Source organism: Haliaeetus albicilla, chromosome 19 (genome assembly GCF_947461875.1).
Source record: "Haliaeetus albicilla chromosome 19, bHalAlb1.1, whole genome shotgun sequence".
Taxonomy (NCBI): domain Eukaryota; kingdom Metazoa; phylum Chordata; class Aves; order Accipitriformes; family Accipitridae; genus Haliaeetus; species Haliaeetus albicilla.
The window spans coordinates 2,207,140-2,224,656 of record NC_091501.1 but is presented as its reverse complement, the minus strand read 5'-3'; the positions used below and the strand labels follow the sequence as shown (position 1 = coordinate 2,224,656).

At 47.3% G+C, this 17,517-nt stretch overlaps 1 protein-coding gene across 8 annotated transcripts in view; it reads right to left on the bottom strand.

The window, feature by feature from the left end:
- Positions 1 to 933: 933 nt before the first annotated feature.
- TMEM184B (transmembrane protein 184B) overlaps positions 934 to 17,517 on the bottom strand; it is a 31,134-nt gene continuing 14,550 nt past the window's right edge. For 6 of the 8 annotated variants that reach the window (XM_069807258.1, XM_069807257.1, XM_069807260.1 and 3 more), the window contains 8 exons: positions 15,340 to 15,505; positions 11,758 to 11,848; positions 11,132 to 11,207; positions 8,150 to 8,241; positions 7,680 to 7,849; positions 6,266 to 6,460; positions 5,344 to 5,367; positions 934 to 4,277 (listed from right to left, as the gene is read on the bottom strand). In XM_069807258.1, the coding sequence (XP_069663359.1) occupies positions 4,036 to 4,277; positions 5,344 to 5,367; positions 6,266 to 6,460; positions 7,680 to 7,849; positions 8,150 to 8,241; positions 11,132 to 11,207; positions 11,758 to 11,848; positions 15,340 to 15,505 (1,056 nt within the window). In that variant the 3' untranslated portion in view covers positions 934 to 4,035. Of the gene's footprint in view, positions 4,278 to 4,568; positions 4,618 to 5,343; positions 5,368 to 6,265; positions 6,461 to 7,679; positions 7,850 to 8,149; positions 8,242 to 11,131; positions 11,208 to 11,757; positions 11,849 to 15,339; positions 15,506 to 17,517 lie in introns of all 8 variants that reach the window. The other 2 variants (XM_069807256.1, XM_009921990.2) reach the window with 2 other exon arrangements.

The following is a 17,517-nucleotide window of genomic DNA, read 5'->3' as shown; positions in this document are numbered from 1 at the left end:
ATGATGGGATGGGGGACAGCTCACAACCCTTTAGAACACACACAGATTTATAGTCTCTGGAAGAAAAGGGCTCAGTAAGCAAGCTTAAGGATGAATATCACCCCCCAAGGCACTTGCTTTCAGCAGCAGTTCAAGCTGTGCTGAATCATTTTTTCCTAGGAAAGATAATGCTTTTCACTAGAAAAATTCCCTCCAGGCTGCCCTCAGACCTGGTGCAGGAGGAGAGGCAGGTGCAATCAGGGCAGCTCTACCCAAAAACTTCCCTGCTGTGTGACCTCACCGCCTGACTCAGGAACAGCGAGGAGGATGGCAGGCAGCTCACATCCGTGGGTGGCAGGAGAAGGGGAAGGAAGCGTGGCAGGCGCCTTACCCGGAGGTGAAGCCTGACCTCCTTCTCCATGGAGAAAAGCTACCCTTCCTCAGAGCCAAGGTGGAAGCGATGAGCATGTTCCCCTGACGCCCAGGCGAGCCAGGTCCCAGCCTCCCAGCAGCGTGCAGCACTCGCATGGTGCTTCTGGGTTTTACGTTCACATTCCTTCCGTCTCTGCAAACTGCCCCAGCCTCACCACCACTCATGGAAGAAAAGCCCAGAGCTGCTGTTTGCTGGGGCCCATGTCAGAGAAAGCAGCCCCTTTTCTCCCACAGGTGTTTCACACCGAGCACCCAAGATCAGGACTTATCTCTACTCCAGGTTTTTGACAAATGGGTTTCACTCCTGCCTTGGGCCATCAGTGATGTCTCAGCCCCAGGTTGCTGTAGTGCTGCTTCTCCAGGAGCTCCCGCATACACAGACAGCATGAAGCTTTCTTCCTGAGAAGAGGACTAGGAGGACAAGACATACTGACCCACTAAGCCCCAGCCCCTGCAATGACCAAAAACTCAAGATCAGTTCAGAGAAGTCACCCAGACAGCACCACACAGAGGCAGGTTAAGTACAATCTATATTATCTCTATATTTTTATTTGTCATCATATTTGCTCATTTCTGCAGAGTATAACGTCACAAAGACCAAAATAGAGAGAGCGGCTTGTCGCTGAGCTCACATCAGTTAAACACGATAGGTACAAAACTAGGTGACTCTGTCTTATTTATCATACATTTTTTTTTCAGTCATTTATATACAAAGAACTACTCTATATGGAAAAATAATAAACAAATCCCATGGGTATGTTACATGGTAAACAAAAAGGAAGGAAGGAAGGAGAGGGGAAGCAGGTGAGGAAGAGCAGCTCCAAGGGCCTACTCCTGGAACCAACACATTTTTTGGGGCCCTGGGCTACCGCAAGCAGACCTGCAAGACCACAGATGCCTTGGCCTCCTTGGTCTCAAGCTCTGGGTCTTATAAGATATTTGTTTCTCCAAGCCAGAGCAGCTTCAGAGCCAGTCCTTGCTCTGGCACTTGCCTGTCGTGAGGGACAGCAGGAAGCTCAGAGATGATTTTGTGTGGTGTTAAAAAATATATACGTATATAAAATTATAATGCATGGCAGCTGGCTGTTGTTCGGGCACTAGTTCTTCACCAGGCTTCTCCAAAGGCAGCTAGTGCAAAAGGGTTATACTTGAAACCACTACATACAGGAAGCTTTGAGAATATCCAGATCCTCTGCACAGCATATATATGCAGCATACATTTCAAAATAATTTTAAGAAAATGCTTCCCCAAGCCTAGATCACCTTCAAGCTCAACAGGGCAATCCCAGAGATTGCAGGTCTCGGCCACCCAACACAATGAAGATTACCAATTAAGTGACACCAGGACATCATCAAGACCTGCAAATGCAAGGAAAGGGGAGGAAGGGATCACATCCCATGCCCCGCTTTCCTAAGAGAGAGGGGAAGTTTAACACAAATACCTCACACTAAAGGACTATTCATCAAAGCCATGGAAGATGGAAGGAAAGCCCATTCAGTCTTCAGCCCTGCTTTCCAGGCGGCTTATGGCATGAGGAAAAGGAGTTTTACACCAAGCCCACACAAAGCCTGGCAGATAGCGTTTGCATGTTCATTTAAGCAGCGACAGATTTAGGAAAAGCAGTAACTAACTGCATGGCATCACAGGATGTGTGCAAATGGGGAAATCCAGCAGCAGAGAAGCTGCTGGATCCGCTGACCCTCCAGCTCCCTCAAGAGTCAGCACTGTTGCTCCCACCTCCTTCACCGTCCACCCAGACACGCGAGTACAGAAGGAGACGCTGTCCTTATTCCCCTATCTCATCCTCACAGCATGGAGCAAACCTGCCCTCTCTTCAAGCCCTTTTCCTCCGGCTCACGACCACAGGCTTCTGGCAGGGGTGCTGAGGAAATGAGGTGCTCTTCGCTCCCAGTCGCTTCTGAGAAAGTGAATGAGCAAGCACGTAGATCAGGATACATGAGGAAAGGTAAACTCCAGGCAGTAAACCAGACCCCAGTTCTCCTAGCAGAGCAAGGAGAGCAATCTGGAAACACTCAGGTCTGCTGATGGCAGGGTAAGCATCAAGCGGGAGAGGAACAGAGAAACTACAGCCAAGAACAGAGCAGCTTGCTCCAACCTCTCCATTTTGCTTCCTGCTTGGGGCTAGGGGCATCTGATCCGTGGCACTTGAGTGTGCTTCCCGGTCCTCCCCTAGACTGTTTTAAGCAAGCAAGAAGCTTTTCCTGGTCCCTGGACAGATCTACAGAGGGATCATTTTTATTTTGGTTCCACTAAATACCTAGGGGGCAATCCAAAAACCCAACAAAAGCATGGGGAAGCTTCTTTTCCCACTCCCATGGATGCTGGCTCCACCCTTGATAGCACTGCAGTTGCTGCACAGCCTGTAAAATGTGCAGCAGCAGCAACTGCTGCCTGGGAAACTAAGAGGGACAATTTTAACCAGCCAGGTCATGTCAGGTTTCAACTCTGCTCCAGTTTAGCCCAGAACAGCTACGGACATAAAAAAGCAAAGGAGTGTGCAACATGCCTTCCTGAATACTCCAGCCTAAGGGAAAAACTTGTGCAGCTCGCAGAGGAAGTCAGTGATGACAAGCATGAGGAGAGCTACCTGCGAGAGACCAGGACCTGTTCTGGCAGCTACCTCGTGCAATCCACACCTTTAAGAGGGGCAGCTATGTCAGTGGGTGACAGGAAACAAGAAGAAAAAACGTTTTAGTGTTTACATATCTTCCTTTCCCAAAGAGGGATGAAAGGGCCAGAGCGCTACAGACTTCCACCACCTATCACGGCCAGTCCTCAGTCTTGTTAGCACAAGACAGACACTCCAGGGAGGCTTCTTGCCACAGGAACGCCCGGGAGATGTGAAGTTTGGACACCTGGTGATTAGAAAACCCTGCCCTTGTGAGACAGTAATTCCATCCCTGCTGAGCTTCAGCAAGCATCAGCTTTGATGGGGAGCAGGGGGGATGCAGGGAGCAGAGGAACAGGAAGAAAGTCCTGTCCTTTTCCCCCTCACTCACTCAAATACAGGACTGCACAACCAGGTGCTTAGGAGGGTGGCGGCAGATGCTCCTTACTAAGTATTCAAAGCAATGGCTATAGAGAGACCAGTCTCTGGTCTGGTCCTCAGGAATGCTTATCGCTGCATCCTAATCCCATTTCCCACATATCACAGAGATGTTAGTACCAGGGAGCTGGGGAAGAAAACTGCCTACAACAAACGTTCAGGAAGAGGAATACAAAGCAGTCACATTGTCCGGTTGGAAAAAAAGAAAAAGACAAAAACCAACACTTTTGGCCACAACTCCAGGCCCTGACCAGTCACGCTCCACACCAAGCTGGGTAGGTGTGGGAGGCCAGAGCCCCAAACCCTGGAGCTTTGCTTCAATTAATTCCAGTCGACTGCTGCTGTAAGGAATGGGCTCGAGAATGGAGTCCTGGCCATTCCCCCACCTCCACACTGCTCATCATGTCCGTACCCACAAAAGCTAGGAAGTGCCCACTTCTGCAATCTGCACTCTCTAGGAAGTGATATGACTTGCATGTTTCTGCTTCAATAAATTAAAAAAAATAAAAAACAACAAACGAAGGAAAATGACAGCCTGTGCTGGCAGTTTCCCCTCCTAGAATTCATCATCAGAGCTCAGCAAGAGGGTCTTCTCGTTGTCGCGGCCACCCGAGCAGCTGTGGGAGCGCGAGATAACGTGACTGCCGTTGCGCCAGGGTGGACCATGCTCCAGCGTTGACTGCTGGGTGTACTGCTGGTAGGCTGGGGAGAAGTTGTGGATCGCATCTTGGACAATGTCATGGGGGTTCATGGTCTCCTTGAGGCTGCTGGAGATGCTCTTCATGGGAGCACAGCGACCTGTTGGGGTAAGACAGGGAGGGACAAGTGAAGAATACTGCTGCCTTCCCCCACACCCCTTAACATAAAGGTAAGGAGAACAGGGAACATGCACTCCTAGATCCCGCAGAAGTTACTTTACAGACTTCCTTAAGCAGCTGCTGAGGAAATGCCACACAAATGGTGTTGAATTTACCAGTAGTGCTCCTAAATCCAGCCACTGCTAGCCAAGTGAATCCACCTCAGCACCAAATGGGGGACATGCCATGAGAATCGGACATACCCACAGCGACAACCTCCACTACACACTACCTGTGCTGGCTTGGGTGTGCAACGAAGACAGTCAGGTAGGGAGGAGCTCCTGTAAAGGGTTTCAGAAGACAAAAACTAAGGAAATTCTAAAAATATAGGAGAAATGGCACTTGCCATTCCCACTCACTGGAAATTAGACTGATAGGCAGTATCAAAGTGCCCACAGGAAAGAGATCATAAAAGTGGAAAGCAGTGCAAAGGAGGGAAAGGAGGGGAGCAGGCAGTACTAGAGGCAGAAGCACCCCACGGGTGGAGGGTGTCACAGTGATACCGTGAAGGAAGCAACAGTTAGAGATTGTCCCACCCAAGTGCTGAGCACAGAGAAAGGCTATGTGTCCTTCTAGGAGCCACCATTTCTCATGGCTTCTAGGACCCGTTTCCAGCATGGAGCTTCTGGCTCTGCTCAGTCCTGGGGATGAGCTCCCCAGACGACCAAAACATGCTGATCATCTGTGGCAATTATGAAAGTGAAGGGAGGCTGGGGTGAGAGAGCAAACCGGCTCCTTTGAGAGCCTGTGCAACTCTTTGGAGAGAGATTTGCACAGTTCCGATGGAAATGCTCTAAAGCTAGATGTTATGCCACTGCCCACAGGGCTGTTTTACAACTTATGATCCAGACAACCCTAAAGCAGCTGTGTGAGGCAGTCAAGTTACAGACCTACAAGGATGAGGGAACAAGGAATAGAGCAGGCAGTAGGCAGGCTGGGTATCAGGACAGAACAGCATCCCAATTAAAAACCAACAGAGACAAACATACAGAGCATGCTGTACCTACCGTATGGCCCATATGATGGAACAGCTGCATCAGGGACCAGTGGCCAAAGCAAGGGAGAGATAAAAAGGAGAGGAGAGGCAGAGAAAGAAAAGAGAGAGAGAGAGAGAGAGGAAATGACAAGAACTGAACAAGACCCACCACCGAAACATCCCCCACTGTACTGGCCAGCAGTTTACCCTTTCATCATCCACAGATCTCATCTCCCCCAGCTCCAGCCACTGTCATTCCAGAACCTCTGGGGCTCACTGGGATGGAGGGATCATCTACATGAATACTACCCAAGGGCTGCTGTCTTCCCACACCTCAGCACAGACTCCCTCCAGCAGGAAGGAACCCCTTTATTTGGAGAACACTGAATGTACTTGCATAGACTGTGCACAAGAACCCCTTTTTCCCAGGGATAACATCCACCTCCCTCTTCCCTGGAATAAGATTTCTAGCAGCCCAGCCCTCACAAATTCATCACAGGAAGATCCTCCTCCTTCAAGCCAAACGTATTGCCAAAGCACAGCCTCATCTTCCCGAGCCAGATTCAAAACAGAGCCTGTTTCAGGCCCTGTCCCTCCTGCCTTCAGTCTGTTGCACAATCTGGAGCAACGGAGTTCCCCTTTGGGGAGACAGGAAGAAGGACAAACCCACTCTACCAAAAGGATGCAACTTCTTGCAGCCCTCAGGTCTGCAACAAGCTCTCGTGGGTGGCATACTGGGGAACTGAAAAGGGAACAACGCAATTTAGGCAAGGTTTCTACCCTGCAGAGCTGTTGCACAATTAATCTGTTCAGACACCACGGAGGAGGGGATGTGATGTTTTTCCAGGCACTCAGGTTGGGAGTCATATCAGTGTGTTGGTTGCTAGAGGGACCAGTCTCCACCCAGTCTCGCTACCAAAGAGACATGCCATTTGTGCTGGCTTATTTCCTACCTTGGGCATCAAGTCTCTTGTCCACATACACCTTGTATGTGAAGGCATGGCGTAGGGCAATGGCTGCAAAGAACATCTCCACGCAAATGATGAAGTCCTGATATCCAGCAGCTACAGTGCCTTCACCCACAGACACATTGGCAGAGTGGATTTTGGGGATGGCACCACACTTTTCCAAGATGGCCAACAGCATCCCTAAACAAAGCAACAAACTCACGTAAATGTGCAGAAAACCTGATCGGATACTGACTGTAAGGAATGGAAATAGCTGTCTGTGCTGTATGTCCTAGATGCAAACCCATTTAATGCAGGAGCTACAAACTAGGGGTAGATACTCCCACCTACGCTCACCTGTACAACAGAGAAAGGAGGAATAAATGAGGCAAACATGTTTAAGCAAAGAATGTTCAAACACTGACCCTCTTCTATTCTCAGCTGACGCATAATCTGTGGAACTAGCTGTTGCAGGACTTAATCAAGTCCAAAAGGGTAAGCAGCAGTCAGGTATTTCTGCGAGTACTTCTGTCATCTCAGCACTTCCACTAACTAGAGCAAAAATTGAGGTAACAGAGCTTTTCATTTAAGCATAAAGTGGTTTTGACACACCATTGCAAGACAGATATTTCTCCCTGTCCAGAGTCAGGTGGCTGAAGAATTCCAGAGACGGCAGAGAGTGTGTGACCAGATGGCTCAAGATGATAAAATAGACAGCTTATTAGTTTGTCTGTAGACAGGGAGGATGGGCCATACTCCAACAGCCTAAATTCCACCTAAGTTCCTACTCAATTAGTCTTTGAAGTGCAACTTGGTAAACTTAAGTAGGGCATTGAATAGGGAAATGCTTAGAGCCAATTAGTAAGAAGCACTAAGCTTAGGTGGAATTTCAGCTTTCTGAATGTGCTTCTGCATCACGGGTATGTATTCTGAATGTCCTTCTGCTCGGTGGTGGTTCTGTGGCAGCACAGACTGCATTCAGCCAGCTTGCTGCTTCACATGAATCACAGACACACCATTAAAATTTTATTTATAGAGCACTAAAAAAAAAGTACTGAAAATTTTTAGATGTGCCACTTTAATCAATAAAATGGCAGCATGCAGATAAAAATGTTGGCAGCTTGTGCTTTGTGATTGTTCCAGGAATGCAAAGGACTCTTCATCCAAACAGCTCATTTTGCCAGGAAGATATGCATGTGCATATGCACAGGAATAGTGAGGATTCAGGAGCATAGAAACAAAGATGAAAATGAGAAAAACAGGTTTCCCAGAGAAAAGCAATGGAAGACTATAAAACAAATATAATAATAATACAGAAAGACATTCTGGCTATTAATCAGCATCTACTCTATCAACTCTAGTGTCCAAGTCCCTGCAGAGAGCCCTTTGTGCCTATCAAGGGACAGGAAAAGCAGCTCACCTTGCCAGAAGGACAGGAAGATGACAGACTTCACCATGAAGAACTTGAGGACTGGGCTATAGGGACTGAGCAGCTCACGTGTGGCAAAGTAGAAAAGGAAGAGGGCATACAGTGCCAGGCTGACAGAGATGTTGTAGATGATCGTCACGTAGAGGTAGCCGCTGGTTACACTGGAAAGAGAAGATATATGAATGCTTGAAATTTCAGCATGATCTTTTCCCCTTGCTGCTGTCACTGGGGAGTCCTAAGACTCTGTTTCCTTCCTGCCTCCCTGTCCCATTCCCTCCCCCAAACTGAGGTAGAAAAAAACCTGAAACCAACAGGCTTACCCCTGCCCTCTTTTCTGATGTGCATATTCAGCCCCTGTTGTCCCCCTGCCTTTGCCCATGGCCCAGCACACACACTGACAATAAGCACAGCTGAGCAGAGAAGGGCCAGCCAAGGCTCGCATGCTAGACAAACAAACTTACTCAAAGTCACCATCCTGGTACTTGCCGAAGGCCTGAAGGATGACTGTGCTGATCGCCATGAGGGGCTTCACCACACAGAACTGCAGGGTAGCCTACAGGAATGAGAGAGGAGGAATGAGAAGGCAGGAGGTGCAAGAGGCCAAGTTCCCAAACCAGCACCACGACGAGTGTCCACTGGGACAACTCAGCAAGGCAACACAATCCAGCGTCAACAAGGAGTCTGACCCTGCCACTTGTTAACTGATTGTGCTTGAGGACTACAGCACCCAAAAGGAGATAAAGGAGATTCAGAAGGAGTACGTGTGCTATCAACTTGTCCAGAATGGAAAGAAAAACCTCTCTGTAGGTTGCTCCTAGAAGCTGCTAAGCTCCTCTCTTCCAGAGCTGTTTTTCATAGGCTGTGCTGCAGCACATTTATGCATGGTAACAGCATGAAAACCAAAAAATCCCACACTGTGCTATGATACGGACACAGCAAGTTTAACAAAGCAATACTGGGGAAGGGAAGCAAACTCCAATCCACAGTTGCCATAAAGCTAGGCAAGAAGGTCGCCTGGATAGGAGGGGAACCCAGCTCTCTGAGGAAGAACTCTGACAACTGCCACCATATTAAGGCATTTTGTATACACAACGTGTGTTGCAAGACCAAAGTTAAAAGCTATTCTGTTGTCACCCACACGACCTTTACTGAACCTCCCTAAAGGCTCTGTGGCACTTGGGATCAGCTCTATCCATTCTGCCAGCATATATTGGGACGACTCCTGTCAAAGCCACCCCATTCTTAATCTTTCTGGAGATGTTGAACTTCAAGGTCCTAAGAGAGTAGAGGGTTACGACCCTAAAAATGTCACTCGTGTCTCCCTGAAAGAGGCTGGAAGAGCCCGGGCAGGTGCTGACCTGTGCACACGTGGTAAGGGCTGTGTATGGAAAGAAGGCAAAACCAAACAGGAATAATTGCTTTGGATACGATGCAATTTGTTAGTGGTCATAAGACTTCAAGGAGATTAAAAACCCCAGCACATGCCAGTTAGTGAGTCATTGTAAATATGTGAACTGGAAAAGGTCAAACTAATTGGTAAACAACTCTGTCCTCTGAGCTTCCCCTCCTTTCAATCTGGGGGTGTTTTAACCATTTCCCTGCAATCCAAACCACCACATCCTATTTTTAGTTGCTTCCCTAGAAGATGCTACAGCATACGGGAAGCACATAGATGGTGTGTGACCCATCTGTGATGGTCACCAGACACAGACCCAGCAAAGAATCTTGATCAAGACATCTTTAAGAAAATAAGCTGTCCAGATTTTACACCGCAGCAACCACCACACCACCTGACTGCTGGAGGGTCACAGGCAATGCAGGTGGACTGACTGACCCACAGCAGGCACCAGCCTGAGAACAGTTTGGCGTGGGGGTGAAGATGGAAAGAAGGAATGGTTATAACACAGATTCTTTCAGGATGAAAGGGGATGGAAAGAGCATAAAATAGGCAGGTGATGGTGGGAGTTAACAGGAGTGCTGGAGTGCTGAGAATGGGGATAAAATGGGCAAGGTGCTCCTTCCAGCACATTCCTCTTCCTGATCATCATGATGGTGGATACTGCACAGATCAGCATTGAGATGTGTTCTGTTGCCCTTTTGCACCAGCCTTCCCAGGAATTTGCCTTGAAAGGTCTTACTCGGCAATCCCGGAAGTCTAAAAGTACCAGAAAGTGAGTGTTGGTGTCAAAGATTTCTCACGAAGGCAGCATTTAATCTCAAGCCAAGAAGGACGGAAGTATTTAAACATCCCTTTGCAAGACACCTCCCTCAGCAGACTTAGCAGTTTGCAAAGGGCAGGCCTGACCAGAAGAATTGCTGCCAGATAGCAGCAAAGGAAAAGCAAAATATCCGCCTAAGCCAGAGTTACCAAATGAGCTGAGGATTTGTGGAAGGCAGCAGAACTGCTCCCCCCACCCAGAATGATCAAACAAAGGGTGTACAAATGAAGCCCAAGAGAAACAGACAAAGCAGCATACTGGGAGCAGGTTAGAAAATAAAGTATCAGGGAAGAAAACAAGGAAGCCATGAGGACAGAATATGGGACAGAGACAAACACAACAGAGAAAAGATGTGGTCCTTTGAAAAAGGCCAGTTGTGCTGCAGAGATTAACACTGGATATTACTATGAGGCTGCAGTGTACCTTTGATGTTCCTGCATATTGCTAAAACACAGAAGATGGGTCATGATGTGGAAGAGAAGCCAGGGCAGATATCTAGACCCAGTAACTGGAATTACAATGACCTGAGCCCTTTCAGAGAACCAGACCAGCTTCATGCTGTCTCCAGAGAAACCTCATGTGTTCATTTCAGCGAGTGAGCAAAGCCTTGACGCTCACCTGCTGTTTCATGGCAGCCAGAGGTGACTGACCTGGGATGAGCAGACAAGGGCTGTATCAAGGTTCAGATCTCCCCCATTCCCTCCCCCTCGACATACCCAATTCACCACAGACAGACAGACTTGGTGAGCAATACTCAGTTCCTCCTACAAAGCACTGTGTCACACTTAACCTCCACCCCCTCCTCAACTCCAGACCACAACAGCAGCACTGGGAATTCAGGAGGCTGTTACACAACTGTGGGGTGTCTGCAACACAACACAGCCATTCAATTTCTTAAAGTTGGGAGCTCTGCAATCCAGAAAGGGAAGAGGAAATCAGAATTTCTTCCCAGGGCTAACATCAGATCCAGGAGATCAGTTGGGTCTTTTGCTAGGGCCTTCCTGAAGCAGGGTTGAGTAGAAAATGTTAAGATCATTCCAAACAAACAAACAAAACAACCCTGAAACACCCCCTCTTCTCAGCAGTCTGCAGGCCTCTCAAAACGCTATTATAAACCCCCTCAAAGGAGTGCTCATCTCAGAAGCTCAGCAGTAAAAGGCACCATTGCCACCCCCACACACTTCCTTCAATTCTGGAGGATGGCACAGTTCCTCCAGCCCATACCTGTTTGCAGAACCTCAGGAATCCAATTGAATAGGTCTTTCCCCACAGGCAGCAAGTCCCATATACACAGCTGGACCTGAAAGAGCCAACACAAGGCAACAGGGTTCAGAAGCAAGATTTGGGCTAGAGTGCAAGATTCCTACCCTCTTTGTCTACCTCTCTGTAGCAAAGTTGCAAGACTGGTGCTTTCTCCAACCACAGTTACCAGTTACAGCTATACCCTCTTTCAGAGACATGTTTAAAATAACATCCTGACCCCACACTCCAATCTTTTTCTTTTTTTTTTTTTTTTTTACTAAGTAGCATGGGGAGTAACACAGATCCTAGAGGAAGCACACACAACCAACTGGAAACAGAAAAGATTTAAAGGAGGAGAAGGGAATAAGAAAAGAAACAAAGGAGTAGGCAGGTGTCCAGAAAAGCTGTGAATCAGTCCAGCTTGCCTAAGAGGATGTGAGCAGGCTGATCTGTCTCAGAGCAGGGTACTGGTAAATCATCACCATCCATGCTGCCCAGTCGCAGCAGACATCTGCCACCTGACACAGTTTTTTGGGGCAGGGATAGAGGCATGGTAGATGGGCACAGAAGGAGGAGAGCGTCATGCTGTAAGCACAATAAATACTCACTCAATTGGTTTCCCTCTGATCTCAGACATGATGGAGCTCTCGCCTCCCAAGTACTCATAACAGAGGCTGAGAAAGTTGTATATTACAAAGGCTGCAAAGACATCAATCAGAGTAAAATGACAACCAACTTCAAAACAGGTGCAAGGACCAAGAGTACAGGCAACAGACCAAACATTAGCAGGGACTGCTTATGCAGCATCTTTCCCTTCAAAGCACTCCAGATTATTTTCACTGCATTTATCATCCTACCTCAGCACTCACAAGACTATCTGAACTGGAGTTTGGCCGAGGTCCCAGGCCAGTTCCATGACTCATGCCAAAAGGGTCACAGGACCATTTAAAACTGTGGTCAGTCTCTGTTTTACTTGGCATCTGTATGATGCCATTCTTTACAGGGTTCCTGTGCATTATTCCAGGACATTACGCTGGGACTAAATAATTTGGAAAAGTTATCTCTGATCCATCAACCATATCTTATCTCCTGTATTTAACCTTTTAGGTGATGAACACAGTTTCTCTCTCCAAGATAACCAGACTATAGACATAAGAGTCAGAGAGGAACAGAGGGATTTTACCAATCAGTGAAACTCTGTTTTCCTATCTGGTGGAGATTTTTGAAAAACAGGCTCTGTGCTTCATTTCCTCAGAAAGCTGAAATTTCTTGCATACTGAATAGCCTTCTCCTTGGGCTACCTCTTTTCTGCCTTCCCCAGCAACCTGGTACAGATGAGGAAGAGCCTTCTCAGACTGACCGCTAATACTCTGCCCCATTTCAATTCTCTTCAAGGCTCAGTTTTGCTGACACATATAAACTGAGGTGAAGACACTGTGGGGAGGGCTCTCATCATAACTACAGACATGTTTCCTTTTCATGGGATCCAAATCCACTTAATTGTGCATGGAGTAAGCCTGTACGTGCCCTGTCTGCCACTCTGTTGACTTGTTATAATCACTGTTGGACCCTCATACAGTTGTGAGATTTTTAGGGCAAGGACTGTACTCCTAAGTTTGCCACATACAGCCTTGGGGCTAAATGACAGACCAGGTGACCCTTCTTTCAACATTATTTTCTATGATAGTTTGTACCTGGACATTCCCTGGAATGCCAACACCCAAATTCTGGTTTTGGCCCCCAGTGTTGACATAATACAAAGAGAAAATAACTTGGGATGGAAACAGAAGTCTCGAGGAACTTTGGAATAAGAACAAAAGCCTACTAAAGTACAGTGCTGAGAAGCTGACCTCACCAAGCAGCCAGTTATTAGACCTGAGGTCAATTTTCCCACGTGGATGAATTTCCAAAGTCAGAGACAGACATCAACTCAAATTCTTCTACAAGCATCCAAACTATGCCCTAGAAAAGATGTACTCAACACTCCCCAAAACACTCCTAGTCTCAAAACATTATATTTATGGCTTGTAGACATGCCTAGCTGGCAAGAATGCTACAGCACATAAAAGCCAGTGGTATACCTGCTTCTATGTATGTAATTGGGATATTGTTATTCCATCTGTAATCCTTGTTATTGAACAAAGTTAGGTATGTTCACACAGCAATGATTTTGTGAAAGCCTTAATTAGGAGCTAAAACACCAACCATGGAAAACTTATTTAAATAACTGTGGTAACCCCTTTTGCCTGCAATTTTCCTGCAACTTAGCTGACAGCTCCCAGCACCCAGAGGAAAATCTGAGCTTTTCCTGTTGTCCTCCAGTGACCCCTGCCCTCTGATGTGGTCATTACAATAGCAGCTGCCCATTCCACAAGCACTAGGGAAGAGATGACATCAGAGGAAGAAAACAAAACAAAACCAAAAAAAAAGCAGAAAAAAAAGAAAAAAAAAAGGGCAGGGGGAAATATCTGCCCCTCCACCCCCAAAAGAAATGAGTGCTAACTATCAAAGCTCACCACACCAGCAAAAGAACTCTTCTTCCATTCCTGATCCACATTCATCAGATGGTGCTCATGACATCAACATAAAAAAAATCTACTTGTGTCAGTGTTACTGACACCCAGTTTTTTACAGAAGCAGAGTCACATGAAAGAGCAATGTTAAAATACACTCCTCCTAATGCACTCTATGAAACGCAGCCCATAAATGGCCCAAGACAGCTTTCAAAATTTATTAGTAGGGTCTTCTCCCCCCATTCCCCAACAGAGCTCCTCCCCACTTTGCAACCTAAAACCTTCCCAAAAAAGAAAGGATGAGGTAGATGGCAAGGGAAGGAAGAGAACAAAAAGGCTGTTTTGAAGCGAACCCCAGAAAAAGTGAGGGAGAGAACCTGCTGACCGAAGGTGCTTTCACCTCCACCTGTAGTCTTCCACACAGCCCAATGTGCTGAGGTGGGAGCACGGGCTGCCTCCTGAGCAGACGCTCGGATGTTTGCAAACTCCCCGAGCAAGCGAGGCAGAGGGATACTGGCTGTTGCTAGGAGAGGAGTTTTACAGAGCAGCAGGCTTCCTGCTAGACCTACACACGCACACAGGGCAGGGAAGGAAAAAAAACCAGGCCCAAACAAAGATGCCTCCTGAATCACGTGTGCACGTTTGCTTGCCATCTGCTGCTGCATCTCAGAGCATTGTCGTGGATGTGAAGGAGGGCATGCTGGTCCCTTCAGCTGATTAACTTCTTCACATGGCCAGGGGCACATCTCTGCAATGCAGATCTCACCAGAACAACTGCACCAATGAGTTATGATTTAACAAGGGTATGGCAATAAACTGTTCTCAAAAATACACTGCTAGAGTGCAGCTTCTCCTGCTGGGTGAGTAGAGACTTCTTTCTGGATGAGATCAGGAGGGAAGTTTAGATAGCATTTATTGGGGAGTAGCTGTTTCCCTTACATACAAGACAATACGCAATACCCCAGTAACAATAGTGGTATTATCTGCAACAGATAACCAAAACCAAACCAATCTGTAACTCATCTTGAACATGGTACCCTCTCTCCTGCAGGACTCCAAAGCACTTTACACCTCACCAACCCCAGCACATGGTGGCTGTGCTACCCTGTGCAAGCACACAAGCAGCCACAGGATAGGACCAGAAGAATACGTTGCTAACAAACTGCACCAGGAAAACAGGACAAAGCAAGCGTCTGGCTGCTGAGTAAGTGCTGTTAGAAGAGCCAGGAGCTAACTAATACTTTGCTTTGTAACACCCAGGTAGAATCAGATTTTTGGCTTTGCACCTTCCTGAAGCAAAGGACCCAAGAAAATCATAAGCTTTGTCTCTACAGAACGTTGGAGGGAAGGCTCAACATATCTTGTCATGTTCAGAGGCCAGCGAGAGAAGTCAGGTTGGGCAGGGCTTTGAGCAACCTGATCCAGTGAAAGATGTCCCAGCCCATGGCAGGGGTGTTGCACTAGACTATCTTTAAAGGTCCTTCCCGACCCAAACCATCCTACGAGTCTATGATTTTTCAGTCACTGAGCAAGCCATGGTCATCCAGTGAGGCACACCATAAAGCTTTGTCTCAGTAGGTGACAGTGATGCTTTCTCCATGTTCCCAAGTAGAAGCAAAAGTTCCCTCAGGGCAGACGCTTCCCACCTCCCCCATTTTTTATCTGACATCTCCTTACCTTCATAGCAGTCCCGCACTGTGCCAAAGTAAACATAGTACTGGTCATTGGTGAAGAACAGGAGACTGAGCCATGAGTCAAAGGCGTAAATGGGCACAATGAAGAGGATCCGAACAATGTAGCGCTGTTCATTTGGGCAGCTATAGCAGCGAAGATGCATGTAGATCTGAGAGGACGGAGAGGGGAGACCAGGATCAGTGGTAAATGGAGTAGAGAGGAGAAAGTAGAACTGGAGAGTCAATTGGGCCAGGAAAAACAAACGCAGTAAATCACCTCTTGATTGCCTCCAGCAGCCTCAAGGTGATGAACATAACAACAACAACAAGAAAAATTGCAATTATCACATGGCATTGACATAGCATCCCTTAGTTTTCAGAGAGGGGGAAGGAGGAGGGAAAGGAAGCAGAGGCATTTCTAATCTAGTTTCTTACAGCGAATTAATTTACTGTTATTATCACCGCCTCGACCATATTCTTTTGTTCATACCTTTATTTCCAATTATCATTCCTATATTCCTGCTACCCTGTTTTAAGTACCTACGATTTGCAACACTGCAGGCTGCTTTTCTCTGAAGAGGGAAGGAGCATGCACTTAAGCGCATGCTCGTTGTAAACACTCTCACTCTCTTGGCAGTTTTGGATGCTTTCAAGACTTTCACCTGAAACAACCTAAGAGAGCCCTTCACAGCACTGCCAAGAGCTGATAAGCCACAGCCCGCCTGCTCAAAAAAGTGACATTCTGCACATCGGTGACAGCACAGCCACAAAGCGTCGTCCATCAAGTGAGCATCAAGCTCATGCACTGTGCTCAAAGGAACCACGCAGCCACACCGCTTGTTTTGCCTGACTCCTTGCACACATGCCAATCCCCCTAAGTCACTGGCTGAGGGGACTGTAACATCCCCACCCTACCCACTCCCACTGCTCACAGTTTGTTAGCCATCATTAAATCCTACACCTAAAATGCTTTTTCACAGAATACCCACCTCCTGGGAAAGGTATTGACCACAAGCATACCCTAAAGATGAGCACTACTCCTGCGATGGCCTAATAACACGTCCAGAGCTTCGGCGTGAGTTGCAGGTACGCTCTGTTGGCCACGGAGTCAGCAGAGGGCACGTTCTCCAGAGGCAAGGCCTCCGTACGACAACCCTCATCAAGCTGCTGACCCAACTGCTGGGATTAATAACAGCTAGTTTATTACATACATGCCTCACGACTGACTGATTTTACTACCTGAAGAGGAGCAAGCATTTGTCTGAAACTTCACCCTCCATTTGTAGGTGCTGTGAGGATTCTCCAAGGTATAACGCACACATTGATGCTCTAACTTTTCTCTCATAAGGGACAGGGGATTGTCTCTTCCCAGTTGTCTGTTGCTCATCTTTCCCTGCCTCTTGGCCAGATCTGGCCAAAATTACTGAAGGGCTCAAAAATACTTCTGTTTCCTTTCCCTGTCCCACAAGGAGCTCACGAAAGCCTCATTTCCTGAGGAGAACAGGTTGAAAATAAACTAACAAGCCTTAGGGATATTTTTTCCTTGTGACAATCCCAGTGACACACCTCACCCAGCACAGGGACAGCTGACACTGGAGTTCAGATGACTCTAAGCTTTGCCCTTGGGATGTCACAAGAGCCCTGCAATCCATGCGCCTACAAGAGCACAGAAACTGCTGCCTTGTAACAGGACAACAGCGCATTTCAATCAACAGTGTCTCTCTGGCACTGACCTCCATTGGTTTCTCCAGAGAAAGGCATTAATGCCTAAGTGTGTAATGCTATACTGCAGAGGAAAGATCTCTTCCTACCCTCAGTAGGCAATCAATTTGTGCTCTGAAGCAGGAGGATCCATGGAACTTGTAATTGTTACCCAAGCTGGTGAAACTGCAGGTGTTACTCTTATTCATCAGTGACTAATCCATTTTTGAACTTCACTAGCCCCGGTACTCCATCAATAGGCTGTAGTTTTCTAGATCCTAGTCATCACTCTGGAATCTACAGACCAACAGGTACAAAACACAGGTTGATAAATAACAGGGCTTGCATTTCCCCCACTGTGTTTTTCAGTTCACATGACAACCGCATGAAAGAGAGGTACAGAACAGGATGCAGGGCTTGACTTGTTCTGGCTCCCAGGACATCTGCCCCAGAAAGAGGGGAGGGGAGAAAAATTGAAATA